Source organism: Cuculus canorus, chromosome 3 (genome assembly GCF_017976375.1).
Source record: "Cuculus canorus isolate bCucCan1 chromosome 3, bCucCan1.pri, whole genome shotgun sequence".
NCBI classification, from domain to species: domain Eukaryota; kingdom Metazoa; phylum Chordata; class Aves; order Cuculiformes; family Cuculidae; genus Cuculus; species Cuculus canorus.
In genome coordinates, this window is record NC_071403.1 from 68,587,609 (window position 1) to 68,613,431 (window position 25,823).

At 46.7% G+C, this 25,823-nt stretch overlaps 2 protein-coding genes across 23 annotated transcripts in view; one reads left to right on the plus strand and one right to left on the minus strand.

Moving 5' to 3' along the window:
• Window positions 1-20,240, minus strand: part of INTS9 (integrator complex subunit 9) — a 92,694-nt gene extending 72,454 nt beyond the window's left edge. For 2 of the 3 annotated variants that reach the window (XM_054063891.1, XM_009563773.2), the window contains exons 1-4: window positions 20,142-20,240; window positions 13,863-13,990; window positions 7,854-7,914; window positions 5,075-5,137 (exon numbers count right to left, since the gene is read on the minus strand). In XM_054063891.1, coding sequence (XP_053919866.1) covers window positions 5,075-5,137; window positions 7,854-7,914; window positions 13,863-13,990; window positions 20,142-20,150 — 261 coding nt within the window. In that variant the 5' untranslated portion in view covers window positions 20,151-20,240. The remainder of the gene's footprint in view (window positions 1-5,074; window positions 5,138-7,853; window positions 7,915-13,862; window positions 13,991-20,141) is intronic. The other variant, XM_009563774.2, reaches the window with a different exon arrangement.
• A 225-nt stretch (window positions 20,241-20,465) lies between these two features.
• HMBOX1 (homeobox containing 1) overlaps window positions 20,466-25,823 on the plus strand; it is a 145,289-nt gene continuing 139,931 nt past the window's right edge. For 18 of the 20 annotated variants that reach the window (XR_008449056.1, XR_008449057.1, XM_054061911.1 and 15 more), the window contains exon 1: window positions 20,466-20,745. The gene's annotated coding sequence lies outside the window, so the exon portion shown is untranslated. Of the gene's footprint in view, window positions 20,746-21,880; window positions 22,276-22,781; window positions 23,091-25,823 lie in introns of those variants that run through there. The other 2 variants (XM_054061912.1, XM_054061909.1) reach the window with 2 other exon arrangements.

Genomic DNA, 25,823 nt, shown 5'->3' on the forward strand with positions numbered 1-25,823 from the left:
AGAAAAGCAACACATAACCCTTTCACGCAGTTCAGGCAACACAAGAAAAACTTCTTGTTCTTATTTTTTTAAACTTCATATTGCAGGAACATAATCAGTTTACAAAAAAAAAATCTCAGCTGTTGCAAGATTAATGTTTCCTTTAAATTAAAAACATTTATTTAAGAATCATAGAATCACTTGGTTGGAAAAGACCCTTGAGATTATACAGTCCAACTGTACCTGTCCACTACTAAACCATATCCCCTGGTAGTCATATCCACCAGTCTTTTAAACCCCTCCAAGGATGAGGATTCAACCACCTCCCTGGGCAGACTCTTCCTATGCCTGAGAACCCTTTTGGTGAAGAAATTTTTCCTGATATCTAATCTGAACTCCCCTAGTGCAAATCGAGGCCATTTCCTCTTGTCCTATCACTTTTTACTTGGGAAAACAGACCAGCACCCACTTCGCTCCAACCTTCTTTCAGGCAGTTGTAGACAGTGCTAAGGTCTCCCCTCAACCTCCTTTTCTCCAGGCTAAACCACCCTGGTGCCCTCAGCCTATTCTCATAAAGCTTGTTCTCCAGCCCCTTCACCAGTTCCATTCCCCTTCTCTGGACATGCTCCAGCCTCTCAATGTCCCTCTTTTAGTGAGGGGCCCGAAACTGAACCCAGGATTTGAGGTGCAGCCTCACCAGCGGCAAGTGCAGGGGGACAATCCCTTCCCTACTCCTGCTGGCCACGCTGTTTCTGACACAGTCCAAGATGCTGTTGGCCTTCTTGGCCACCTGGGCCACTGCTGGCTCATGTTCACCTGCTGTCAACCAGCACCCCAAGGTCATTCTCCGATGGGCAGCTTTCCTGCCACTCTTCCCCAAGTCTGGAGCATTGCATGGGGTCGTTGCGTCCCAAGTGCAGGACGTGGTGTTTGGCCTTGTTGAATCTCATACTGTTGGTCACATATTACAGGCATGTAACCAGTTTCGGAAAAAAAAAAAAAAAGTCTCAGCTGTGGCAACGATTAATGTTTCCTTTAAATTAACAAGACTTCCTCAGAGAGGAACACTGCGCAGACACCACAACTTCTGCAGCTGCAGTTTAGCAGGGTGTCTTGCATTCTTCATGTGGCCCATGGTACTGTACCCAAAGAGAGTGAGAGAGATGAATGCAGATTGTATTTATTCACATGCTTAAAATAATTCTCATATTCTCCCACACTAACTACTTGCATCTTTACCATTCACAATTTCTTACAGCAGGAGATGAAGCTCATTCATAGGATACAGCAAAACAGACGGGTGGGTTCAATTTGTTTTGACGTGACAGTTAAGACAGCAGTTCCGAGAGTGAAAGATTTCACACATTGTTAAAGGAATTTTAATTAGAAATATTTACTGGTAATGCTATAACACAAATGGTGTCAAGTCAGAAATGTACAAGATATATGACCCCTAACTCAGTTATTATAGAGCAGCTAATGGAATTCAACACTCATCAAGCACATATTATCTGATTACAAGGCTCGGTCCAGCAATTTGAATAAAAAAGGCAAGAAAGTAGGTCACTTGGCTTTTCCAAGGGCTGACAGTGTGGTGGTGACAAGATGCTTAACTCACAGCTAAGCATTCATGGTTTCAATACATGATCACAGCTGATTTTAGAGGCAAGATCTCCAGGCCGAGTACAGCAGGTGAAACACCATCCTCAGATTCATGACAGGGCATCCTTTCATCTTGCTAATCTCGCCAGGCAGAAATACCCTGACTACACGGTATCCAAGAGTCTGCTGACGTCTGCTCCTACCACGCTAGCCCTTCATAGCTTTGTTTTCAGCTGTGTCATAAAATCATAGAATGATAGAATCATACAATGGTTTGGGTTGGAAGGGACCTCAAAGCCCATCCAGCTCCAAGCCCCTGCCATGGCCAGGGACACCTTCCACTGGATCAGGTTGCTCAAAGCCCCATCCAACTTGGCTTCGAACACCTCCAGGGATGGGGCAGCTACCACTTCTCTGGGCAGCCTGGGCCAGGGCAGGGCCTCACCATCCTCACAGGAAAACTTTGCTTCCTAGGATCTCATTTCAATCTCCCCTCTTGCAGCTTCAAACTCTTCTCCCTCATCCTATCCCTGCACTCTGATAAAGAACCCTTCCCCAGCTTTCCTGGGGCCTCTTTCAGTACTGGGAGGTTCCTCTAAGGTCTCCCTGGACCCTTCTCTTCTCCAGGCTGAATGTGCCCAACTCTCTCAGCCTGTCCTCATAGCAGAGGTGCTCCAGCCCTCAGGTCATCACCATGGCCTCCTCTGGACTCTAACTGACACATGTCCTTCCTGTGCTGAGGACTCCAGAAGTGAACGCAGGGCTCCATGTGAGGTCTCATGAGGGTGGAGTAGAGGGGAAGAACCCACTCCCTCGCCCTGCTGGTCACACTGCTATGAGTGCAGCCCAGGACATGTTTGGCTTTTTGTATGGTGTAGACACCATACAGAATCCAACGGGAGTCACTCAGCCCTGAGCTGAATCCCAGCCCAACAAGCCATCAGGAGGATACAGACTACCACTTCCCAAGCTTAAGCATCTAGCATCCTAGAAGCATTTACTAATAGGATGAAAAGGGTGTCAAAACCAAAACAAAGTAAAATCTTCCTTGGGACTTGCGGCAATCTCACTGAAAGCGCCTGTGAACTGAAGAGGTTTAAAAATGTTTCCTGACTGTGAAGTGAGATAGATCAGAAGGTTGCCAAACAAAGAGAGGGCTGCGCCCTGCACTCTGACATGTGGAAGTGTACTCTGCTGCTGAGACAGCCTCTTATCACCTTGTGGCTTCTGGATTACATTCAAAATTTAGCTCTCTTTGGCAATGATTTTCCTGGAAGTGATAGTGTGATTCTCAAACTAACTGGTTTTGCAGACAAATTTCTTCAAAAGAAGTGGTAGGAAGGAGACAAGAAGACAAACCTTCTTTCACACAAGCTCCTTCTGATACTGTGCGGCCAAACACCAGCAACATTTCTACCCTGCTGATGCCTTCAGCTGGCCATGACATCCGAACCATCCCCTGGAGAGGGGAGCCTGCAAAGCTAGAGATGCGAGCTCTGTATCACTAGAGAATCATAGAATCGCTTGGTTGGAAAAGACCTTTGAGATCATTGAGTCCAACTGTAATTGTCCACTTCTAAACCAGATCCCTAAGCACTTAATCAATCCACCTTTTAAACACCTCCACGGACGGTGGTACTTAAACCCTGCCCTGGGCAGCCTCTGCCAGTGCCTGAGAACTCTTTCAGTGAAGAAATTTTTCCTGATGTCTAATCCAAACCTCTCCTGGAAGCTATTTCCTCTTGTCTATTGCCTGTCACTTGGGAGAAAAGACCGACACCCACCTCACTACAACCTCCTTTCAGGTAGTTGTAGACAGTGATAAGGAGAATCAGTTCCTAGCGCTCGCAGGGAAGACTTCACATCTGTTGGAAACTTTGGGAACAGAAGCACTTGAGAGGTCATTTGTAAAGTCCCTAAAACGGTGACATGTGCAGCTGATTGCTGTCTTCTAGTTGTAACACCAACTGCTGTTGGATTCAGTGGTGACTAATTCCATAGAATCACAGAATCATAGAATTGGTTGGACTCGATGATCCAGTGGGTCCTTTCCAACCTGGTGATTCTATGATTCTATGGCCACTGATACAATGGAGCAGCAGCTCCTCATCAGTCATATTTAGATCTACACACGTGGGTATCTCCCAGCCCAAAAACATAACCAGAAAGCCTAGCTGAAGCGCCTTAAACTCAAGCAGATCATCATTTCTGTGCATGGTCTCAATTCCAAAGGGAATCCAGAAAGTAAACTCCACCCTTCCTTATTTGGGACATAATGGCACTTTCTAGCATACAGAAGCTTCCTACATCCCTCCTTTCCACTGGGCAGCAACCAGAAAGCACACAAGAACCCAGAATTATTAGGGTTTTTTTCTGTGATTGGATTGTATCCATTTCTTGAGGGGAAACCAAGGAATTGCACACAGATCTGTTGATATCATTTGCCAAAAACAGTACCAGAGCTGCCAACTTGCTTTTACGAATCAAGATGATGAGAGTCAGTGTGGCAAGAGGTGAGTTTCAGAACAGACAGAATCGCTGTTGCTGGAACCCTAGCAAGCTGACAACAACCTTCCAGGAGTGTTTTGTACCTCCTGTCAACAAGGCCAGGCAGAAAGGAACAAAAAAACACTGCCCCAAAGCAACTGTCTCTCTCTTTGAAAGACAGAGGAAACATTCCAACATGAAATGAAAGAACTGATGTTATCACAGACTGAACACAGCTGCAGAAAGAGGATACTATTGCCAGACTATTCCCCACCATTCACCATCACCAATCCTTGCTCAGCTTTTTCCTTCTTCAGCTCTCCTACATACACCATTCATCTCATCAGTCAGGTAAGCCTAATTCAAACATTTTCAATAGCCTGCCTTTCTTTTTTTTTTTTTTTAAACCCAGGCATTCCTGAATAAAACAGCTTGAGAAGCAGCTACTTGCAGCTCTGTCAGGGGGTAGGAAGGTACAGTTCTTCCCTCAAAGAGGCAGTGATGAATGGCTAAGAAGGCAGCAAAACTTTTTAACCTAAATTTGCTGCCAGCAGTACAGTATGTCTGACTGCAGCCCAGCAGGATCAAATAGTGGCTAAATCACACAGTTGGCTCCCCTTGGGAGCACCGCCAGGCAGGCCATGCATCTGTGGTCAGAGACAGGCAGCTTTCTTTACCTTCACTGCCTTTATCTAGATCAGCACACGTAACCTGTCACAATCGAGCCCAGTTCAGTCATATTGTCTTTGGAAGGTCCATAAAAAGGACTGTTTATTCTTATTCCTCTGTGAGACCTTCCAGATCTCCCCAAGACAACTGTTGAAAAGGGCTGTTCCGATCCTTTTTCCAGTGCCATAGATACTAGAAGCACCTTAGGAAAACAGACATTTTAACAGCATTATGTACTGATCAGTAATAGCATGACTCTGATAATACTAATTAAGCAAGTTTCTCCTACATGATTGAATAGAGTCAGTTTTGTCTGTAAGGCTTTGAATAAACTCACCTCTGGCAAACAGAACTCAGGCACGGAGTCTACAAACACATGGCCAGAGCATTCCTTTAGTTCCTATGAGGAAAGCAAAAATACAATGCAATGTCACCCCAATACAGCAGTTCTTTCACTTTCAAAACCTTTTCTTTTTCACAGGTAATTTCCAGCCTGTTACTATATTACGTTTATCCCTGTTTAGAAACAATTTGCTTGCTGTAAGCAGATCTGCTGAAATATCAGATAGTTTGAGGTGGAAGGGACCTTAAAGACCATCCAGTTCCAACCCCCTGCCATGGGCAGGGACACCTCCAACTGCATCAGGTTGCTCAAAGTCCCATCCAACCTGGCCTTCAACACCTCCAGGGATGGGGCAGCCACTACCTCTCTGCGCAACCTGGGCCAGGGCCTCACCACCCACAGGAAAACATTTCTTCCTAAAATCTCATCTCAACCTTCCCTCTTTCAGCTTAAAAACATTCCCTTTCATCCTATCCCTGCACTCCGAGAGCTGCTCTCACGCAAGATAAAGCTGCTTGGTACTTCCAGGGATCAGCTTCTCTGGCAGGTGAGGAAAGAGACCCTGGTAACCACTGGCTGGTGCTATCCTACAAAGCTGAGTTTTCTCTGCTCTTCCAACTGCAGATGTGTTGACTGGGAATTCTGAAACAAACAAGCTGACTTTGTCTACCAGAAGCACAAGTAAAATATGAACTAAAAACTGAGCCATGAAGACCACTCTTCTTGGAACTGCTGCACTCCTGACCTGGAAGGTGTGCACAGCACCTTTATAGGGCCCTGGCTATCTTAGAAGTTTAGAATTTAGTTTTGGCTTCCAATAACATCAAACCATTTCTGCTTTATTACGAGCAGAATACAATTTTTAGGCCCTGTCTCAGAGCATTTGATGCAACATTGTTTGGGGATCTGAGCTCCATGTGGCACTTTATGTTAGCTTTATCTCTACTGGACCTCTAGTTCTCTACTTTGTTCCTCCTTTTTCAAGGCTGACACCAGAAATCTGTCACAGGAAAAGTCACATTCTTCAGGATTACACACAGAACAAAAACATTACCAACTCTTGTCCTAACACACTTCACCAGTTACCGATCAGCCACTCTGCCTTCTCTTGGGGATGCTTCTCTTGCTTGTCCCAATGCGAGTGGTCTCAGCCAGCTTCAGACTGACAGAATTAAAGACTGAACCCAATTCTTCATAATTACAGTGCACCTGCCAACTAATAACGAATGAGCAATTACATCTAGTGGCAGAAGTCTCCTAACCTCATCTCAAGGGAGCTCAAAATGATTAAAACTAGATCGCAGCAAATTTCAATGCCTCTCCAGGACTTAGGTTTTATAACTGTCATCCAGAGAGTGCTATAACAGGAATGTCCACCTGACATGATAAAACATCCCCCTTTGACTCCCTCCCTTGCCTTTTTCCAGCATGGGTCAAAGAATTTACCATTCCAAGCAGTTACAATGGTCAAGGTGAAGGTAAGAGATGCTGCCTTTGAATTTTTAACACATGATTTCCATTGATGCTGTGCGAGTTTGAAGGTTTCTCCTAAGCACATGCTGCAGCAGCAGCACCACAGAAATGTGAATACACCACACATAAAAATGTATGTGATGGATATAATATATAAGACAAAATACATGTCTTTGGGCGGAATGGACCCCAAGGCTGGGGTTCAGGAGAAATAAATTCTAGGGAATTCAAGCTGGGTAACTCCATGCCTGTCGCTGAGCCTCTGTAGCTCAGCAACTGCCAGTTCACATAGGCTCTGAATAGAGTTGTTACTATTTTACTAACAGAAACACTGCCTATACAGTTTCTTTTGTCCCCAATGAGAAGGAAAACCAGGTCTTTAATCTATGATCTTCATTTCCCTTGCCTGGAAAAATCAGATGAATCAATTTTGTCCACCTCAAAGTCCCTATTGTCCCACCCTCAAAGCAACTATTATTACTGTTTGCCTTTAATGTTCACATAGTCAGAGAACAGTCTACTAAAACAGTATTTTCTCCACTGATACCTATTGCTGCGCACATTTGAAATGTACCTGTCTATTTGACTAACATCTGACATATTTTTGCGTTCATTGTTCCCCTACGGCAGATCAAGCTGGACACTGCAGTGCCCAGTTTTGCTTGAAGCCCCAGATAAATTCTGCCTACAAAACCAATATAAGGAAAAGGGAGGAAAAAAGAAAAAATCTGTGTCTCTCATGTAGCTGAGTAAGTTGTGTGTCTTAGAATCAGGAGGCTGAAGATAATATCCTCCCTGCTATGTCCAGCAGCAGAACACATGTTGCTTTCAGAGGCCAAAGATGTTCTTTTCCTCTAGAAGAGGCCTCCCACAGGCAAAGCATTCCCTTTCTCATAGTTCTGCTGCCTAAAAAAAGGGTACGATACCAACCTCATTTGTAAGCATGCTATGAAGCTTTAGTGTCAGAAAAGGGAGGCTGTTGAATAAAAGGCACTCTAAGAAGGCAATGCACTATTATTTATGGACCTCAATGAAATAAGAAAATATTCATGCTGATGAATTCTCCATTTTAAGGGGATTTTTTAAAAAGCTGGGCTACCTCAGAAGACTGAAAGCCTCAGAGCTGCTATTAGCATTTTGTTTCAAAACGTTCTGCTCCACAAGGACATCCTGGCTAGTAAGGGTACACATAGAAACTCTGTGATGAGTCAGCATGGGAGCACTGTTCCTGCAGCGCAAGCTCCTAACCTGTCAGGTACCTATTTCCACGGCAAGACAATTTGAACTAGCAGTACAGTACCTTGTCCAGAAACGTGCTTCCATCTTTCAAAACCCAACCGGGAAGTTTGGACAGCCTGGGGCTGCAAAAAGAGAAAAAAATGATTGCAATATGAATTGTATTATCAGTGGTGAAGCATAGACCTTTATTTGGTGTCAGACAGAAGAGACCCCCATTTCTGTCTCTGGGAATGAACACTCTCAATAAAGCAGCCAGACAGTTTCATTGTTGTAAAAGTCACTGAAATGACTTTTACAAATCATCGTTATGATACTTCTAAGTAAAAAGAAGATGAGGGTGATGCATGCAGGGAGCTTGATTTTAGTCATGTACAGTGAGACTTTCAAAAAGGCTCCATGCTGCTTAGGTTGTCCTGCGGTGAAACTGGCTGTGTAAACAAAAGGAGTTAGGGTAGGAGCAAACTCTATGCCTGAAACAATACAAAAGCACTGTAAAACTGCTCCAGGGCAGTCTTGTGGTCTGAGCTAAAGTGGAATCAGTTTTCTAACTTCAGCTCAGTCTAAGTAACTTCATTTTCTGCAAGTTAAGTGCATGTTTTTCAGACAGCGTTTCTCTCTAGAAGAGACACAGGGCATTGGCAAGAAGAAAGGCCATTGCTTAAACTTATTCCTATAGAAACCAAGGCCATCTTCAAGCTGGTGAAAAAAAGGTCACACCTGCAAGGAGGGCCAGATAGAAGTGACCCAAAACTGACCAACAGAGAATTCCATCCCACATACATCATACTCTGTATAAAACTGAGACAACACAAGGGTCTCTGTCTTCTTCGATGGCCAACACGCAGTGAGGGCCTCGTCTGTCTGTTTGCCCCCGATCCCAGATCTGTGCGTTCCTGCATCCAATCCCTGAGCCCAGCTCCCTCCTAGACTTGGATCCTTTCCATTACATCTGCTCTGCAGCATCTGTGGTGGTGTGCAGTCATAGACGGACAGGGGCACAATTTCTTATATTTGTATGTATTTTATTACTTTCTCATTATTTTCGTCATTATCATTATTACTATTATTTTGATCAAAACTATAGTTTTAGTTTCCAATCCACAAGTCTTTTTCCTCCTATTTCCCTCTCCTCTTTTCCAAGGGGTGGAGGAGCAAGGAAGGGAATTGGGAGCCCACCTGCTCAGTTTTAGCTGCCAAAATTGGCCGGGCTGAGGCTAAACCATGACAACTTTATGCCTGAAACAACAGTAAACCACTGTGAAACTGCTCTGGGACTGAAGATGACAGACAAATATTCCCATTAGCGATGGCAGGGAAAGACCAGTGCTCTGGGGTAAGTCATTTATAGACCCAGAGGCTGCACTTTTATATCCACATAAACCATTGTTCCGTGCTTAGGTCTCACCCTGAAGACCCACACAACAGCTGTAGAGTGCATTTACCTGTTGGAAGGACAAAGAGGAGAGGAGGCTTTGCTGTGAACTGTATGTTTGAAGCTGGCAGGTCTAGTACCAGCCAGCAAAGGCAGGGTCCATTTTTTAATTATTTCACATGCTAATAAAGAAACTACAAGGTAGACATCCTAATCCTGAGTCTATAGGAGCAATTGCTGCAGCATTGCTTGCTACCATAACTGAGAGACTTACTCATACCTCACAGTGACATTTGATTTTTGTGTGAGCCTACAACTTAACTCTAAATCCACTGTCTGCCTAAATTCAAGAGTATCTAAAGAATAAAAAAAAAAAAAAGGAAAAGTTGAGGAAACAAGAGAATGGAACCTGCCTGGAACCAAGCCCTGCAGCAAGCTCAGGTTTGGAGAGAGAACTCGGGAACATGATTGCAATGAAATCTGCAAGTGTTGTGCACCAAGCTTTACAGATAGGCATGCTGATACACTAGAAGGGCTTTCAAATTTAATATCTTGAAAACAGGAAGTGACTCAAGGGCTCAGAGGAATACGGTGTTCAGAGTAACATCAGTACAAAGGAACAACTCCTACCTGGCACTCCAGAAAATCACAAGGGAGGAAAAAAGGGGAAATCTAAGACACAAGGAGTGAAGACAGAAGGTAAGAGGTAAGAGCAGAAGGATGTGTCATTGAGAAGCTATGCCAGCGAAGTGCAACCCCCTTTTGAGGATAAAGAGTAAGTCTGACAAAAGAAAAGATGAGGTGGCTAAACGCACTCCCCACTGACATATTTGAACGCACAGTTCAAGGGTAGCATTTTGGAGACTGAGTGGGGGCTGAGTTGGTGCAGAGATACTGAAAGAACACACCACTCTGATACATAACAACTCTGATAGGGAAGGGATGAGAGGACAAAAACCTTGGTTGGAAGGGACATCTGCAGTCCAACAACTCTAAGCCAGCAGGAGATCAGGTTAGCTGTGGCTTTGTCCACCTTTGTCTTGCAAATCCCTGGAGCAAGAGATTCGAGAGCCTCTCTGGGGACGGGTGAAAGTACTGAGAACAACTTCATCACTGGCAGGCTAACATCCAATCTGAGCCTCCCAAGACACAATTTGTGGGCACTAGCCCCTTATACTGCCTCTCAAGAAGAGTTTGGCTCTGTTGCCTTTGTAACCTCCTTTCAGGCAGATGTAGCTGGCTGCTGCTCCTCATCTGCCCTCCTCTGTGACAGACTAACCAAGCCCAGCTCCCTCAACCTCTCCATGAAGTCATGGGCTCAGCACCCTGCCCATCTTGGAGCCCCCAGAACACCCTCTCCAGTTTCTCAGCATCCTTTTTCAATTGGAAATCCAAACATGGAGCCATTTATGGTTTCACCAGCAAAAGGCACAGCAGAATAAACTTTCCTTGCTATGCTCCCCCTAATTTAGCCTGGTGCCTGGTCTGCATTATTCCTGATGAAAGAACTGTTGACTTGTACTAAACTTGGCATCCCCTAAAGAGTTTACAGTCTTGTCAAGAGAGGTGAAATTAGCAGATAGGCCTTGTGTGGGGGTGAAAATGGAATAAGCAATGCGGGACAGAAAGGACTCTTTACCTTGAAGGCAAGAAGTAACACAGTTCCTGACGACATAGTTTTGACATTGTAATAGAGTGATTGATTAATCCAAAATAGCTAGAACTGTCCCATAAATAACGCGAGCAAGTGTGTCATGGCTAGACAGGAAAGGTTAAGAGCTTCCCACATGTTCGTTTTACCATTTTGCATTTGACTTTGGTACAGGGGAGAAAATTCCAGTTGACAAGCCTCCTTTAAAGTACAACGAAAACACTGGCATAAAGTGTTTGGCAGCCACAGGTACTTCACACATGCTCCGTGCGCTGGTGAGAACAAGGATTGCCATTTCAGGGACAAGGTGGAATTTAAACACCTTCGGAAGAGCTTTTTGAAGAGCAAAAAACTCTAAAAAATGTCCAGTCCCTTTAACGACACAAACATTACAGCACTTTCCTCTCTTATCGATTAAAGCACAGGCTCTAAAATGTTTGCTTAAGGAGAGTCCCATGCCAAGTACGACACAGGATTTTGCTGCATAGCAAAGATCTTCTGTAATACCAAACCTTTATGCTCCACAGAGGTGAAAAGTAGGGCAACTTTGCAGACCACATAGTGACGTTCGCAGAACCTAAGCAGTTCATGGTTTGTACTCTAGTTTAAAGACAGCAGAGAGAAGCATAGCTCCTCTCTGCTTAAGGTTTCATATGGGTCCCTCTCAGCCTAGCTGCAAGAAGCAGCACTTCTGGTTCTGAGAGGACATACAGCTGGTGATAAACTAAGATCCTAAGAATGGAACTAGGAACATTAGGAAGACGTGCCAGGGAAGAGTTAGGTTGGATACTAGGAAAAGGTTCTTTGTTCAAAGGGTGGTGGAGCACTGGAACAGCTCCCCAGGACAGCAGTCATGGCACAAAGCCTGACAATATTTCAGAAGCATTTGGACAACTCCCTCAGACAGAGGGTGTGAATGTTGGGGTGGCCTCGTGCAGGGACAGGAGTTGGACTTGGATCGTTGTGGGTCCCTTCCAACTCAGGACACTCTGTGATTTGACAGACCTGCGTTCAAATTCCTGTGCTGCTACATGCTTCCCACATGACCTCAGGCAGTCAGTCAATCTTGTCTCACCTAGGAACTGGTGATAACTCTCCATCCCCAGGCCAATATATATCACCCTTGATAATACGTATCAGAATGTCAGAGATATTTATGTATCATGGTATCAGAGATCTGATATTTAATGTTACAACTATGAACACTATAGAGAGATAAGGACCTTTCAGTGGCCGCCACATTCCTCCTCAAGTTTCGAACTCATTTCCACAATCCCCTGCAGAACATCTGTTTTTTAGAGTACTGAAGAGATCAATTACTTGCCCAAGTCCATGCGCTTAGGACAATCCTTGCTGTAAGGGGCGTTCAATCACCCTGCCGACAAGATTGATTGGATTTAAATCCAACTGTTTGCTCTGATTCCACTGGGCCATCCGGGGTCAAATCTGACATCCTTTCTTATTGAGTTTGAGTCACTTTAGTGCAGACATTCTGGAGGTACCTGGGGAATTCCAGGTTGTGACCTGCAATTTGGCTGTTCGTTCCCAGGGTCTGCTATCAGCACACAAAGCTGGTGTATCCTTGGGGAGCGCTGATGCCTGCAGTTCCAGAGAATCTCTTAAGCCTTTGTTCAATCACCTAATTTTGCTACTTTTTCCTTCTTCCATTTCCTTTAGCTTTGTGGGGTGAGAGGAAGCCAATGCAAGGCAACTCTCTCTGTACCTGGATTTCCCAAATCGTCTGGATTCCTTCAAACTGTACTACTGCCTCTACATATTGTAATTAGCAATTACATTATGAAATCGACTACCACACCAATCCATCTTACAGCATCTGTTGCCTGCCCTACAGTAACTCTCAAACTCCACATTCTTGCAGAACAATGCATCCATTGTCTATTCTTTCCTCTCCGAAAAATAACAAAACATAGGAAGTGCTGGACAACTGCTTTGACCTCATTAGGTCACTTAGGAAGCTCCCTTTCCCAACCATATTCTGCCTGTCTCAATCAAACCTCCCCTTAACCCAGAATGTGTTTCCTCATGGATCAAAGTTACTAAATGGCTTTGGTGATTAACTCCTACTGCTTCCATCACCGAGACTTATTCGTTCCCACTTTTCCAACAACTCATCTCTGTAATTTTTTCCATTTATGCAAGACATGGAATCATAGAATTGCTTGGTTGGAAAAGACCTTTGAGATCATCAAGTCTAACTGTACCCGTCCAGTACTAAACCAGATCCCTGAGCACCTCATCTACCCACCTTTTAAACACCTGCAGGGATGGGGACTCAACTGCTACCCTGGACAGTCTCTGCCAGCGCTTCAGAATTCTTCTGGTGAAGAAATTTTTGCCAGTGTCTAATCTGAACCTACCCTGGCGCAACTTGAGGCCATTTTCATAAGCCACCCTAACTGAATATCCAAACTCATCTAAAAACCTGGGAAAATACAACTTTGTAGTTAGGGCACAGAAAGGGGAGTCTTGGTCTCAGGATTCTCTTCCAGGCTCTGTTTCACTGCTGTTCCATTCCTGTGCCCTGCCCTTTTATTTATTTAATTTTTAAAAGGGAACAATTACACCATCGAGTCAACTGACGAGGACTGTTAAGTGCTATGTTTCTTTGCATTAGTCCGTGCTCTGAAGAAAGGCCTGAGAAGACAGTGCTTAAACAGTACTTGCTGGGCTCTGGGCACTCCATCTCAGTTACCCATTTATCTCATCTTGCATGAAGAAGCCAGAAAGATGACAGATATGTGACCTCACTTGTGCTGAGCAGTTGCAGCAATACTTTACTGAAGCTTAGAATAAATTATCTAGAAAAACCAATCAATAAATCCATAAAATGTCTTCCGTCTACTGAGCCAAAGGACGTTATTTTGATAAAGAGAATTTTTAAGTGAACAAAGTCTATTTATGATATCGGATGATGCTGTTCATCAGTACTCATCCCCTCTCTCCTTCCAAGACACTGTTCCACGGAGAACAGTCCCGCTGTAACCCAAGACGACACAGGCTAAGTGCTTGCAGGCCACAGAACGTACCTCTGAACCAGGGGCAGTGGGAGGAAATTGAGGGTAGATGTCATGTCCAGTCCACAGTCCAACATGATGGTGGTAGATTTGAACTTGAGTACGTTGCATGGTAAGGTTGGATGTCCTGACAGGCAGTACTGAAAGAAGAAAATGAGGGTGAGCTACACCTGACCTTTACCAGTACCCATGAAAACTGCCTTTCTTATTTACTTTTAAGCACATAGTTTCACGCACACCAGCAGAAAACGTGATTTCCTATGACTCTGCATCTTAATTGCATGCTTATTGAGATTTCCCCATGTGAGGGGCAGATTTTCCTCAGACAAGATTTTCTGATCACAAGGGTTGAGAGGATGACATAGCATAGTGGAAATCTCTCCACTTCAGGACACGTGGACAATCTCTTTTTTAACAACCACCCATTTTCACAAAAAACCCAGAAAATCACTTTTTTTAAAATTCAGCCCTGCTGACAAAACTTGGCTGAACTTGCCTGGCAAATCTGAAAATTACTTGGGGTGGAAAGGGAGTGAAAGGATCCCTGAAAGAACCCCCCACACCTTAGAATAATAAAATAGAATCATGGAATGATTGGGGTTAGAAGAGACCTTGAAGCCCATTCAGTTCCAGCCCCCCAGCTATGGGCAGGGACACCTCCCACTGGACCACATTGCTCCAAGCCCCATCCAACCTGGCTTTCAACACCTCCAGGGATGGGGCAGCCACCACTTCTCTGGGCAACCTGGGCCAGGGCCTCACCACTCTTACAGGAAATCTTTCCTTCCCTAAGATCTCACCTCATTCTCCCCTCCTACAGCTTAAACCTGTTTCCCCTTGTCCTATCCCTGCATTCCCTGTTCAAGAGCCCCTCCCCAGTTTTCCTCTAACCCCTTTCAGTACTGGAAGGCTCCTTTAAGGTCTCCCCAGACCCTTCTCTTCTCCAGGCTGAACAAGCTCAACTCTCCCAGCCCATCCCCACACAGGAAGTGCTCCAGCCCTCAGATCATCACCATGGCCTCCTCTGGACTCACTCTAACTGACACATGTCCTTCCTGTGCTGAGGACTCCAGAAGTGGACGCAGGGCTCCATGTGAGGTCTCATGAGGGTGGAGTAGAGGGGAAGAACCCCCTACCTCGCCCTGCTGGTCATACTGCTATGAGTGCAGCCCAGGACACGTTTGGCTTTTTGTATGGTGTAGACACCATACAGAATCCAATGGGAGTCACTCAGCCCTAAGCTGAGTCCCAGCCCAACAAGCCATCAGGAATATAAAGACCAACACTTTCCAGGCTTAAGCGTCCAGCATCTCTGCATCCCAGAAGCATTTACTAATAGGATGAAAAGGGTGTCAAAACCAAAACAAAGTAAAATCTTCCCTGGGAATTGCAACAACCTTACTGGAAGTGCCTGTGTGTTTCCAGTGCTGAGGATCCTGGAACTGAACACAATACTCCAGGTGAGGTCTCAAAAGTGCAGAGGAGAGCCACCTTCTGTGGCTGCTGGGCACAGATAGGCAGCAGAGGTTGTACTCTGCAGCAGTAGCTCTGGGGCACTGCTCTCACTTGCTTTTTGTCTTGCTAAAGGAAAACAGGAAACAGGAGCCTATGGACAATGGACAACCTGAATGGAAAGGTTTGTGTATTGAGAAATCCCAAACGCTTTGCAAGCTTAATGAACCAGTAAGCAGGTTATAGACAGGGGCACTTCAGCATCATTGAGATGCAGTCACCTCTTGCATGGAGAGTGGCAAACATTTAACAAGGCATGGGAGCAGCTGAAGCTTTGAATAAGAAACAGAAGTGAATAAAAATGCTAGCTTTAAAATGCAGGATTAGAAACTTAAATATCTGAATAGAGCTTGGCCATCTCCTCCTGAGGGTTCCTCTTCCATGAGGAAGGATGCAATGGTTCTTAGAGGACTGCAAGAACAGGAGATTTTCCATCTTGAAGACAAGTTTTTGCATCTCTGAAATCTGGGCATCTGACAGCACAGCAATGGTCAAGTCAAACCCTAGCTTTTAAATTCAAATTTTGGTCAATTAAGATGAAAAATCTCAAGTGGTTGGCCATGCACTGCACTGGAAACAGAGTCGCTCATTCTCAAAGCCATTTCTACCTTATGCTTGGTTTGTACACTTCACTCTACAAAGTGGAAAGAAGGTAGATTAATAATTTCATTTCCTACCTCTGCCTACAATATGTTAACACACGACTGCAACTGTCCAAATTAACAACTCCCAAGGAGTCTGTTTACATACATTCATAGAGATCCTGTTTACCTTTATATTTAAATATTAACAAGCTACTAAGGCCCAAATATTAAATTAAAAAATATCACAAAGACTTTTGTTTTAATTTCACAAAGCCTGGGTTATTAAGGAGCATAATTAATTTTTGCTTGTGATCAGCAGTTTAAAAAAAAAGCATGAAAAGTTAAGCTGGAGAAGTGAGTAGGGAACACCTGGGAAGTGAGTAAGTAAGCCAACTAAGTAAGCCAAGCTGGTGAGAAGTGAGTAAGGACACCCAGGTCAGGGCAATCCGCAGTTTCAATATAGGCTGGGTGAAGAATATGGATTGAGAGCAGTCCTACACAGAAGGACTTGAGGGTGCTGGTGGATGAGAAGCTCGACATGAGCCAGCAACGGGTGCTCACAGTCCAGAAAGCCAAACGTATCCTGTGCTGGATCCAAAGCAGTGGGACCAGCAGGGCCAGGGAGGGGATTCTGCCCCTCTGCTCAGCTCTGGTGAGACCTCACCTGAAGCCCTGCAACCAGTTCTGAAGTCCTCAACATTAAAAGGATATGGAACTGCTGGAACAGGTCCAGAGAAGGTCATGAAGATTATCAGAGATATGGAGCACTTCTGTTATGAGGACAGGCTGAGAGAGCTGGGGTTATTCAGCCTGGAGAAGGCTCCAGGAAGACCTTAGGGCAGCCTCCCAGTACTGAAAGGGGCTCCAGGAAAGCTGGAGAGGGGCTTTTTATAAGGACCTGTAGTGACAGGATGAGGGGGAATGGCTTTAAGTTGGAAAGAGGAAGATTTAGACTAGACATTAGGAAGAAATTCTTCACACTAAGGGTGGGGAGGCCCTGGCCCAGGTTGCCTGGAGAACTGGTCGCTGCCCCATCCCTGGAGGTGTTCAAGGCCAGGTTGGATGGGGTCTTGGGCAGCCTGATCCACTGGGAGGTGTCCCTGCCCACGGCTGTGTGTTTGGAACTTTTGGATGGGTTTTAAGGTCCCTTCCAACCCAAACCATTCTGTGTTTCTATGAATTCAGTTGTTTTATTCACAAATGTAAAATACATCTTTGAAATTAAGTTCTTGTCAGGCCAGAACTTTGACAATTGAAGCTTTAAATGCAAATAAAGAGAAAGAAATGAAGGAAAAAAATAAGATCTAAAGTATTTTTGTAGTTTTTAAAATACTGGTAATTTTAAAAGGCAATGAACTATCACCACTTTTATCAGCAAAACACTTTCTTGCTTTTTTAAAAATCATGAGTAGGATCGTGACCCTGGCATCTATGGGCTGACTGGAAAAATCTTCCTTTTTTCTTCTTTAAAAGCATCTAAAATAATCTATATCTGTGGTTGTCACGCTGCAGTAAATTCCTGGGAGTCAATGGACTCTTTCTACCAGATTCAAGTAAAGTGACTAAAAAATATAAAAGCAATTCATATACGCTATGCAGTTATTTGAACTGCGGAAACTTCTGGGCCTGTACCTGTTAGAATTTTAGATTAGGAGTACAAGAATCAGGGTGTCTGCGCTATATACTAGACATACCATAAGCAGGATCATTTGATGGAATCATAGAATCATAAAGGTTGGAAAAGACCTCTGAGCTCATCCAGCCCAACCACCAGCCCAACCCCACCGTGCCGACTAAACTATGTCCCCAGGACATAGTCCCCATATGGGGACTCCACTGCTGCCCTGCACAGCCTCTGCCAGGGTTTCACCACTCTTAGGAACAAATTTTTCCTAATATCCAATCTAACCTCCCCCAGCACAAACTGAGGGCAGTTCATACTTGTTATGTTTAAAACAGATCTTGAAATCCCATCTATCACCAATATTATCACAAATATTCCTGACCAGACTAAAATGCAAGTCCATTTTGTTCTAACTTTTGTTTGCTTCCATCTTGATTCCCTCACAGATAAAGCCAGGGCAGCTCACCTCCTAATTAAAAAACAGCAATGTGAAAAAGTTACAAAAACATAGAGACGACGTAAATTTGACAGCTTCATTGGCGGGCTTTGTAAATGGGATGAAAGTTTGACAGAGCTGGGCACAGAGATGAAGATGAGGGGCTAATACCAGGTCCTGAGGCTCTGGAAGAGGCAGGCTCTCAGCAGACATCTGGTTCCTGCTGAGTGCTTGCCAGCCCAGAGTGACTCTAGTGAGCTCATGGATGGCAACGTGACAGAGAAAAGAGATGATGTCTCATGGTATCAGCTATTCACGATTTTGCAGGTTAAAGGCGGTGCTTTGAATTCCAACTGAAGCCAACAAATACTGCAGTATTAATACCAAACACTAGCTTAAATTCTAGGAGGGAATTAGCAATGGGAGCACATTCCAATTTATGTGAGTCTAACATCTTCACTGGACTCTGAATCAGGTACACCTCTATCTTGATCTTCCTAATTCAACCCAAATAGATGAGGGTGGTGAGGCCCTGGCCCAGGTTGCCCAGAGAAGTGGTGGCTGCCCCATTCCTGGAGGTGTTCAAGGCCAGGTTGGATGGGGCTTTGAGTAACCTAATCCAGTCGAAGGTGTCCCTGGCAGGGGATTGGAACTGGATTGCCTTTAAGGTCCCTTCCAACCCAAAGCATTCTCTGATTCTATGATCCAGCTCCTTCCCTCCAATCCCAAAATTCAGATACATCTCCAGACAAACATAAGATTAAGAATCCGGTCTTGTGATTCCCCAGTCCCCAGACTTATACACAGGTCTAAAAATGTTACAATACAAATTTCAGACAGCTTGTATTTCCCCCCTCCACAAACCCCGTCCCACTCTTCACGCCTACGCAAGTCTCTAGGCGTAATGAAGAAATTTGCATTTCCACTATGGTCTTCACTTAAAGACTTCCTATTTTTCATCCCCCTCTGCGTTATGTTGGCCTTTATAATCACATCCAGAAATGCTTAGCTTTGCACAATTTGTCCCACTGGTGGAATTCATCCATGCACAGAGACTTAACTGCATATGTTAAAATTATACAGGATCAAGCTTTTCGGACACCTGCCTACTGAATTAACTCTTTACAGCTGCACCTCAGACAGGGATTCACTGGAAGTCCCCAAAGAAGCCCAGAATCCATGATGCCCTCAGGACAAGCTGCTCCGTCACAAAAGTAAGAGACGATCTTACACTTATGGTGCATTAGATATGTTGAAATACCTGAAGCTGCTTTGGTTTTCATCTCCAAATAATTGCAAGCACATTACGTGAAACAGGGAAATTCCTCCTGGAAATTAAAGTAGTTGCTGAATCCAAGGTCTCTGAGAAAATGGAAGAGTTGAAAAACAGACATCTAAGGAGGAGACCAAGGAGACCTAGAGCACCAGTCTTACAGACACTGCATTTTCTGACAACCTTCCTTCTTGAAGACTGGAACATCAGGACCAAAGTATTTGTCAAAAGCATTCTGCAACCCGGACAAAGCTATTCTAGACTGATTTCCCTATCAGCAGCCACCTGTATTGACACTGTAATGCAGACAGAAAATTATTTCATTATGAATAGTGAGATACAGCAGCTTCCAGTACTGAAAGGGGCTCCAGGAAAGCTGGGGAGGGCCTCTTGATCAGGGAGTGTAGGGACAGGATGAGGGGAAACGGTTTGAAGCTGAAAGAGGGGAGATTGAGATGAGACCTTAGGAAGAAATGTTTTCCTGTGAGGGTGGTGAGGCCCTGGCCCAGGTTGCCCAGAGAAGTGGTGGCTGCCCCATCCCTGGAGGTGTTCAAGGCAAGGTTGGATGAGGCTTTGAGCAATGTAATTCAGCGGGAAGCGTCCGTGCCCATGGCAGGGGTTTGGAACTGGATGGGCTTTAAGGTCCCTCCCAGCCCAAACCATTCCATGATTCTATGATTTATTAACATCCCCAGAGGGCCCCGCTGGGGCCGCACGTGCCCTGGGCTGCCTCCAGCACCGCCCAACGCGAAACCAGCGGGGGAAGCCACCTGCCCGGGCTCCCCCTTGCCTCAGTAGGCTGACCCTCTGCCCCCTTCCCCCTGGACCCACCAGCCGCTCTCCCAGCCCCACAGCCACTCACCAGCTTCATGCTTCTCCGGCTCTATTTACCGGGACGAATCCTTCCTGCCCCGCCTCCAAACCCCTCACCGCGGGGCATCACGGGACTTGTAGTCCAGCCGCGCGTCCCCCCCGCGATGACGTCATGGATGAAACCGCCCCTCCACCCCGAGGCATGCCGGGAGTTGGAGTCCGCCCCGCTCTCCGCCTGACGCTGCGCCGGCGTGCTGCCCTCGCGAGGCACGCTGGGAGTTGTAGTCCCCACGCAGAGGCTCGCCCCTTCACCCTAGGGAGGGGAGAACTACAAGTCCCAGGGTCTCATAGCGGCAGCAGGTGGGAGCTCGGATGTTGATATCAACATGGCGCTTGTCAGGCAGACAAAGACAGTCAGTCTGGTGTGATTGAGCCAAGGGAGGGAAAAAAACCCACCCAGAGCGAGTAGGAGGAGGGAGCGGCAGGAGCAGAGCGGGGCTGGGGGGCTCGGCGCATCTCGTGTCTTCCCCCTTCCCCCCCCTTATTGTTCTCGTCCCGCTGCGCCCGCGTTCGGCTCCCCCCGCGCTGGGGCGGCGGCGGGCGGGGGGACCCGGCGGCGCGAGGAGAGGCGGGGGCGCCGCCGGCACCCGGAGGTGAGCGGGGGGACCCCAGCACCGCGGGGCGGAGAGGGTGAGCGGGGACACGGGAGGGCAGGGGCAGTGCCTCCGCCTGGAACGGGAGGGAGGGGTGGGCAAAGGGCCGCCCCTCAGTTTGGAACGGGGTAGGGGGGCAGCCCCTCTTCGCAGGCTAGGGTGGGCAAGGGGCAGCCCTTCAGTTTGGAGCAGGGTAGGGGGGCAAGGAGCAGCTCTTCCGCCTGGACAAGGGGCAGCCCCTCTTCGTGGGCTCTGATGGGTAAGGGCAGCCCCTCAGTTTGGAACGGGGTAGGGGGAGCAGGGGCAGCTCCTCACTTTGGAACGGGGTAGGGGGGCAGCTCCTCAGTTTGGAACAGGGTAGGGGGACAGCCCCTTAGTCTGGGCAAGGGACAGCCTCCTCTTCGTGGGCTGGGATGGCCAAGGGGCAGCTCCTCAGTTTGAAACAGGATAGCGGGGCAAGGGGCAGCCCCTTTTCTCGGGCTGGGATGGGTGGGCAGGGGCAGCCCCTCGGTTTGGAACGGGGTAGGGAGGCAGCCCCTCAGTCTGGGCAAGGGACAGCCCCTTTTGTCGGGCTGGGATAGGCAAGGGGCAGCCCCGTAGTTTGGAACGGGGTAGGGGGGCAAGGGGCAGCCCCTCAGCCCTAGGTGGGGAGCAGCCTCTCTCCTCGGGCTGGGCTGGGTGGGCAGCGGCAGCCCCTCCGCCTGGGCAAGAGACAGCCCTTCTTCTTGGGCTGGGCTGGGCAAGGGGCAGCTCTTCAGTTTGGAATGGGGTAGGGGGGCAGGGGCAACCCCTCTTCTCCAGCTGGAATGCGTGGGCAGAGGCAGCCCTTGAATTTGGAACAGGGGTGGGCATGGGGCAGCCCTTTAGCCTGGAGTAGTCAAGGGGCAGCCTCTCGGTTCAGGCAGGGGCAGCCCCTCAGTTTGGAACGGGGTAGGGGGGCAGGCCATCTTCGAGGGGTGGGATGGGTGGGCAGGGGCAGCACTTCAATTCGGACTGGGAGAGATCAGGAGGGAGCCCCTCAGTCCTGATCAGGGTGGGCAGGGGCGAGTCCTCGGTTTGGAACGGGGAAGGGGGGCAGCCCCTCGTCCTGGACTGGGGTGGCTGGGTGGGCAACAGCCTCTCCGTTTGGGCTCGGATAGGTGGGCAGGGGGGCAGCCGCTCAGCTCGGAGTGATCAAAGGGCAGCCCCTTCCGTTCGGGTAGAGGTGGGCAAGAGGCAGCCCCTCCGCTTGGACCGGGGTAGCGGGCAGGGAGCAGCTCCTCCGCTCGGGGAGTAAGGGCTGGGCGAGGCGCAGCCCCTTAGTTTGGCCCTGGGGGGTGGCAGGGGCAGCCCCTCACCCGGGATACGCGCTCTGTAGAGTTTTAGGGGCTGGCTTTGAGTGGCTTCTCGGATTCCCGGAGCGGGAGAGGAGGAAGGGTGTCCCTGGGAGGCTGCTGCGGGAGGGCAGGGCAGCCGCTGGGATTAGAAGAAGACCCCTCCATCGCTCTTCCTGGGGTTTATTTATCCTGTTTTTTTCCCACTCTTCTCCTGGTAGGCTGGGGGGGGGTTGGTGTGGAAGCACCCATGATGGCTGAGTTTCTTGGGCGGGTGGATGTTGTTTTTTGGGGTGTTTCGGGTTTGTTCGCCGCTGAGTTTGGGGTTGAGCCCCAGCGCGGGTGAGGTCCCTCTCCCTGTCCTCGGGAGAAGAGATTCCAGCCCTGCGAGGATGAAGACTCCAACCCTGCAAGGATGGAGCTCTGCCCCGGCTGTGTGGGACTGAGGGTTTGCGAGGTCTCTGTGATATGAGAAGTACATTTTCGGTATCGTCCGGGGGCTCCTTTCTCGGGAGCCCTTTATGCCGGTGGGAAACGGGGAACAAGAATGCCCCAAACCCCGCTGCTGGGAGGGTGTGCGACCGGGAGCGACAGATGTATCGCAGCTCCGAGGGCTTGGAAAGAGGGGTTTGGGGGAGGGAAAAGCATGGAAAGGGTGTGTTGCTGGAGAGTTTGCGAACGGGTTGGGGGGAGGAGGAGGACCCGGAGGGAAGTCATTCCCAAAATGTGCGAGGAGAGCTTGGGTGGGGTGTCATAGCCTTGTTTGCTTCGTACTTCTCGGGAAGAGACGGGGAAGGAAAGGCTTTTGTATCCGTGCTGGCATCTATTTTTTTCGGAAGAACAGCGTGTTTGACCCCAGGACCGGCTGGAGGAAGCGGCAGGGAATGCCGCTCAACTGTTTTCCTGTGGCTCGGGGTTAAAACAAGAAGAGGCGAGCGGTTTGAGGTGCAGAAACACCCACGCGAGGCAGACCGAGCCGAGTTTTCCAACCTCCATCGGTCTGATGGGTTTTTCAGTTGTGAGAGCGTCTCGGTATGTTTGCAGAGCGCTTCTTCCGTAAACGGCTTTTCTTTTGCAGTAGGTCTGAAAAAGCTTTGTCCGTGTGAGCTGTTATTTTTGTTCCTTCAGTGTTAAGGACAAAAAAACCCGATTTTTTGGGGCGGGTGGGAAGGGAAGAAGGAAGAGGAAATGAAGACTGTAAGCATGTTTGTGTTTTGTCGATGTTTGTGTTTTGTCGGGTGTATCTTGCGGTTGTTCTGCTGCTCAGGTAACCCTGGGACTAAAGATAAGTGGCTTTTAAGTATGAAATGTGCATGAACAAAAGCTGGAAGGATTTGAACTTTGTAGGGAGGAAAGTATTGAACCGATAGGCAGGGCATGTGTCTGATAGATGCTAGCGATGTGTCCCTGCTTCGGATTGATGTGGTTGGAGGAAAAGGAAAAAACCCCACGATTTATGTGAATGATGCCGTGTAAAATATATCGTATTGGAAAGGAGGGTTGTGTTCTGCAGAGGATTTGAGGACTGTGAGAACCCTGAAGCGGCTGCTTGCGTCCTGTGATATGACTAGATCATTTATGCAGGGCTCATCAGGTATGGGCTCTGTTTCCTTCCTGGGATGGTGCATTTGATTTGCTCTATGGATGGGAGAGGAGTCCTGTGCAGTTTTTCTTCCCCAAGATGATTGCATTTTCTTTGGCCTTGCTGTACCCTGCCTCATTAGTAGGAACTGCATCTATATTTATTTACCATTATACCGTGTCCCTTGGGATGTCGCGTGTAGTTTGGAGTGGGTATATATGGATTTATCACTCTGAACGTTTTTTTTCCTATCCCATCATCCTAGGGCCAAATCTGTCAACAGCAGAGAACAAACTTAATTTATTTCTGTGTTTTGCATCTCCCTTTTTGCCATTTTTCTTCCAAACTGCTATGAAAACATCTCCGAGATTTGGATGGGGGAGGGAAGTAGGGGAGAAGTGAGAAAGGGGTGGAATATGTTATCTGTGCAGGGATGCATTTGTTGTCTGCATGTTCTGGGAGCAGTGGGCTCAGTGAAAGAGCAGGGTTTGATGCTGCATCTGAAGAGTGGAGTCAGGGAACGCTCTTTTCCCTTACGTGAGGATTCTTCCTTAACCTCAACTTTTTCTGTATGGTTGACACAATTGTCTGACGAGCCTGGGTGGGAGGCTGGGAACAAGGAATTTGGGTTTTACTCAGCGCTGTCTGTTCTTCCTCCTCTTGTTCTTTAGCACCAGAACAGGCATCAGCATTTTTACTCCTGTGTCATCCGACTGTTCAGAGCAGGTCTAGACGACATTGTGGTTTGCAGACTGCCAGCTGTGTGGTAGGAATGGTCCCATAGGTGAAACTGCAGGATTTTTGAAGAGGGGTAAGGAAATCTTGAAGAAAGTCCGCTGTGGTGTGGTTGAGGTATGCTTATCTCTAGAACTACTTTACTGAGCAATTGCTTTCTTGTTTTTTACCTCTCTAGAAAACGTGCATCTCTGTGTGAATCTGATAATTCCACAGAATTAGTACCCAGTGTCAGCTGCAGAAAGCTTACTTGTAAGGCAGCTTCTCTCTGAGTCTTACTGATCTCTTTCAAAGGGATCTTAAAAGTTCATGTCTGTCTAGTGTTTTGAAAATTAAATTACTAGGAAATGTTTACTTTATAGTGACAAACAGTAAGTTCATGGAAGTGTTGGTTATGTTTTTTTCATTGGTATCTGGAGCTGAGAAACCAATAGGGTTCTGACTTTCACTTTTTAAACTATTTTTATTTTATTTTGAACAAAATGTATTCATTTAAAGAATTTAAAGAATTGTTTCTGTCACTAAGTTTGGGGACTGTTCTCTTTTTGTTGGATGCTGGTGGGGCAGTGGTAAAATTTGGGTCTAGGATATGATGTTCAGGAGAGGAGTTGGAAGAATTAATGAAACTGAAACACAAGAAAGGCATAACGCTGCGCTTTCACTTTCATAAAAGGATCTCCAAAGCTGTTTGGTTGTTTGAGAATAAACCATTTTGCATGAAATGACAGCACATTTTAAGCTGAGGAAAGCAACTTGATGCTTTACAGTGATTTCTGTGTAGAGCTTTTAGGGACAGAATTATGTGTTTCAGTGTTGGGATCTGTTTTTCATCTGCTGCAAAGTTCAGGATTTGGAGTCAAACACTTGAAGGGATGCTGTCAGCTTAAGAATTTTACTGCGAAACCCCATGCATTCATTTCTCTACCTATAACTTTATGCAGCTTTGACACTTCTTGTAAAGTCACTAGAGTTGATTTCATTTTATACTGATTTTAATGGAGCAGGCATTGGATCCTTCATGGGATTTGACTTGGTATTATCTTGTGGGTTATCAATGAAGTGAGACCAGTGTCATGATTATGGCTGGATTTTTAGGACATAATGAGGAGAATTTGAAATTTTGAGAGCTTAACTCGTGTCACTAAAGCTGATTTTATGCATCAGATTATCACTGAAGTGTATTTTAGCATTGTCATATTCCTATATTGACTGAAGCTTCCTTCTGACATGTATAAAATTAGCATGACTGGGTTATACTAAGAGTTCATATCTGAACACTCAGTCGTGTGAAGGGATTGTATGTTAGCTGTGAATACAGTTTCCAATGTTAATGCCTAAAGATAAGCCTTTGACAAATGCTCTTAATTTGGGGAACAATACAAGTAAGAATAACAGGATATGAAAAGAAAGCATTGTTTTTCATCTCACAGGTGGCAAACCAAGGTGCA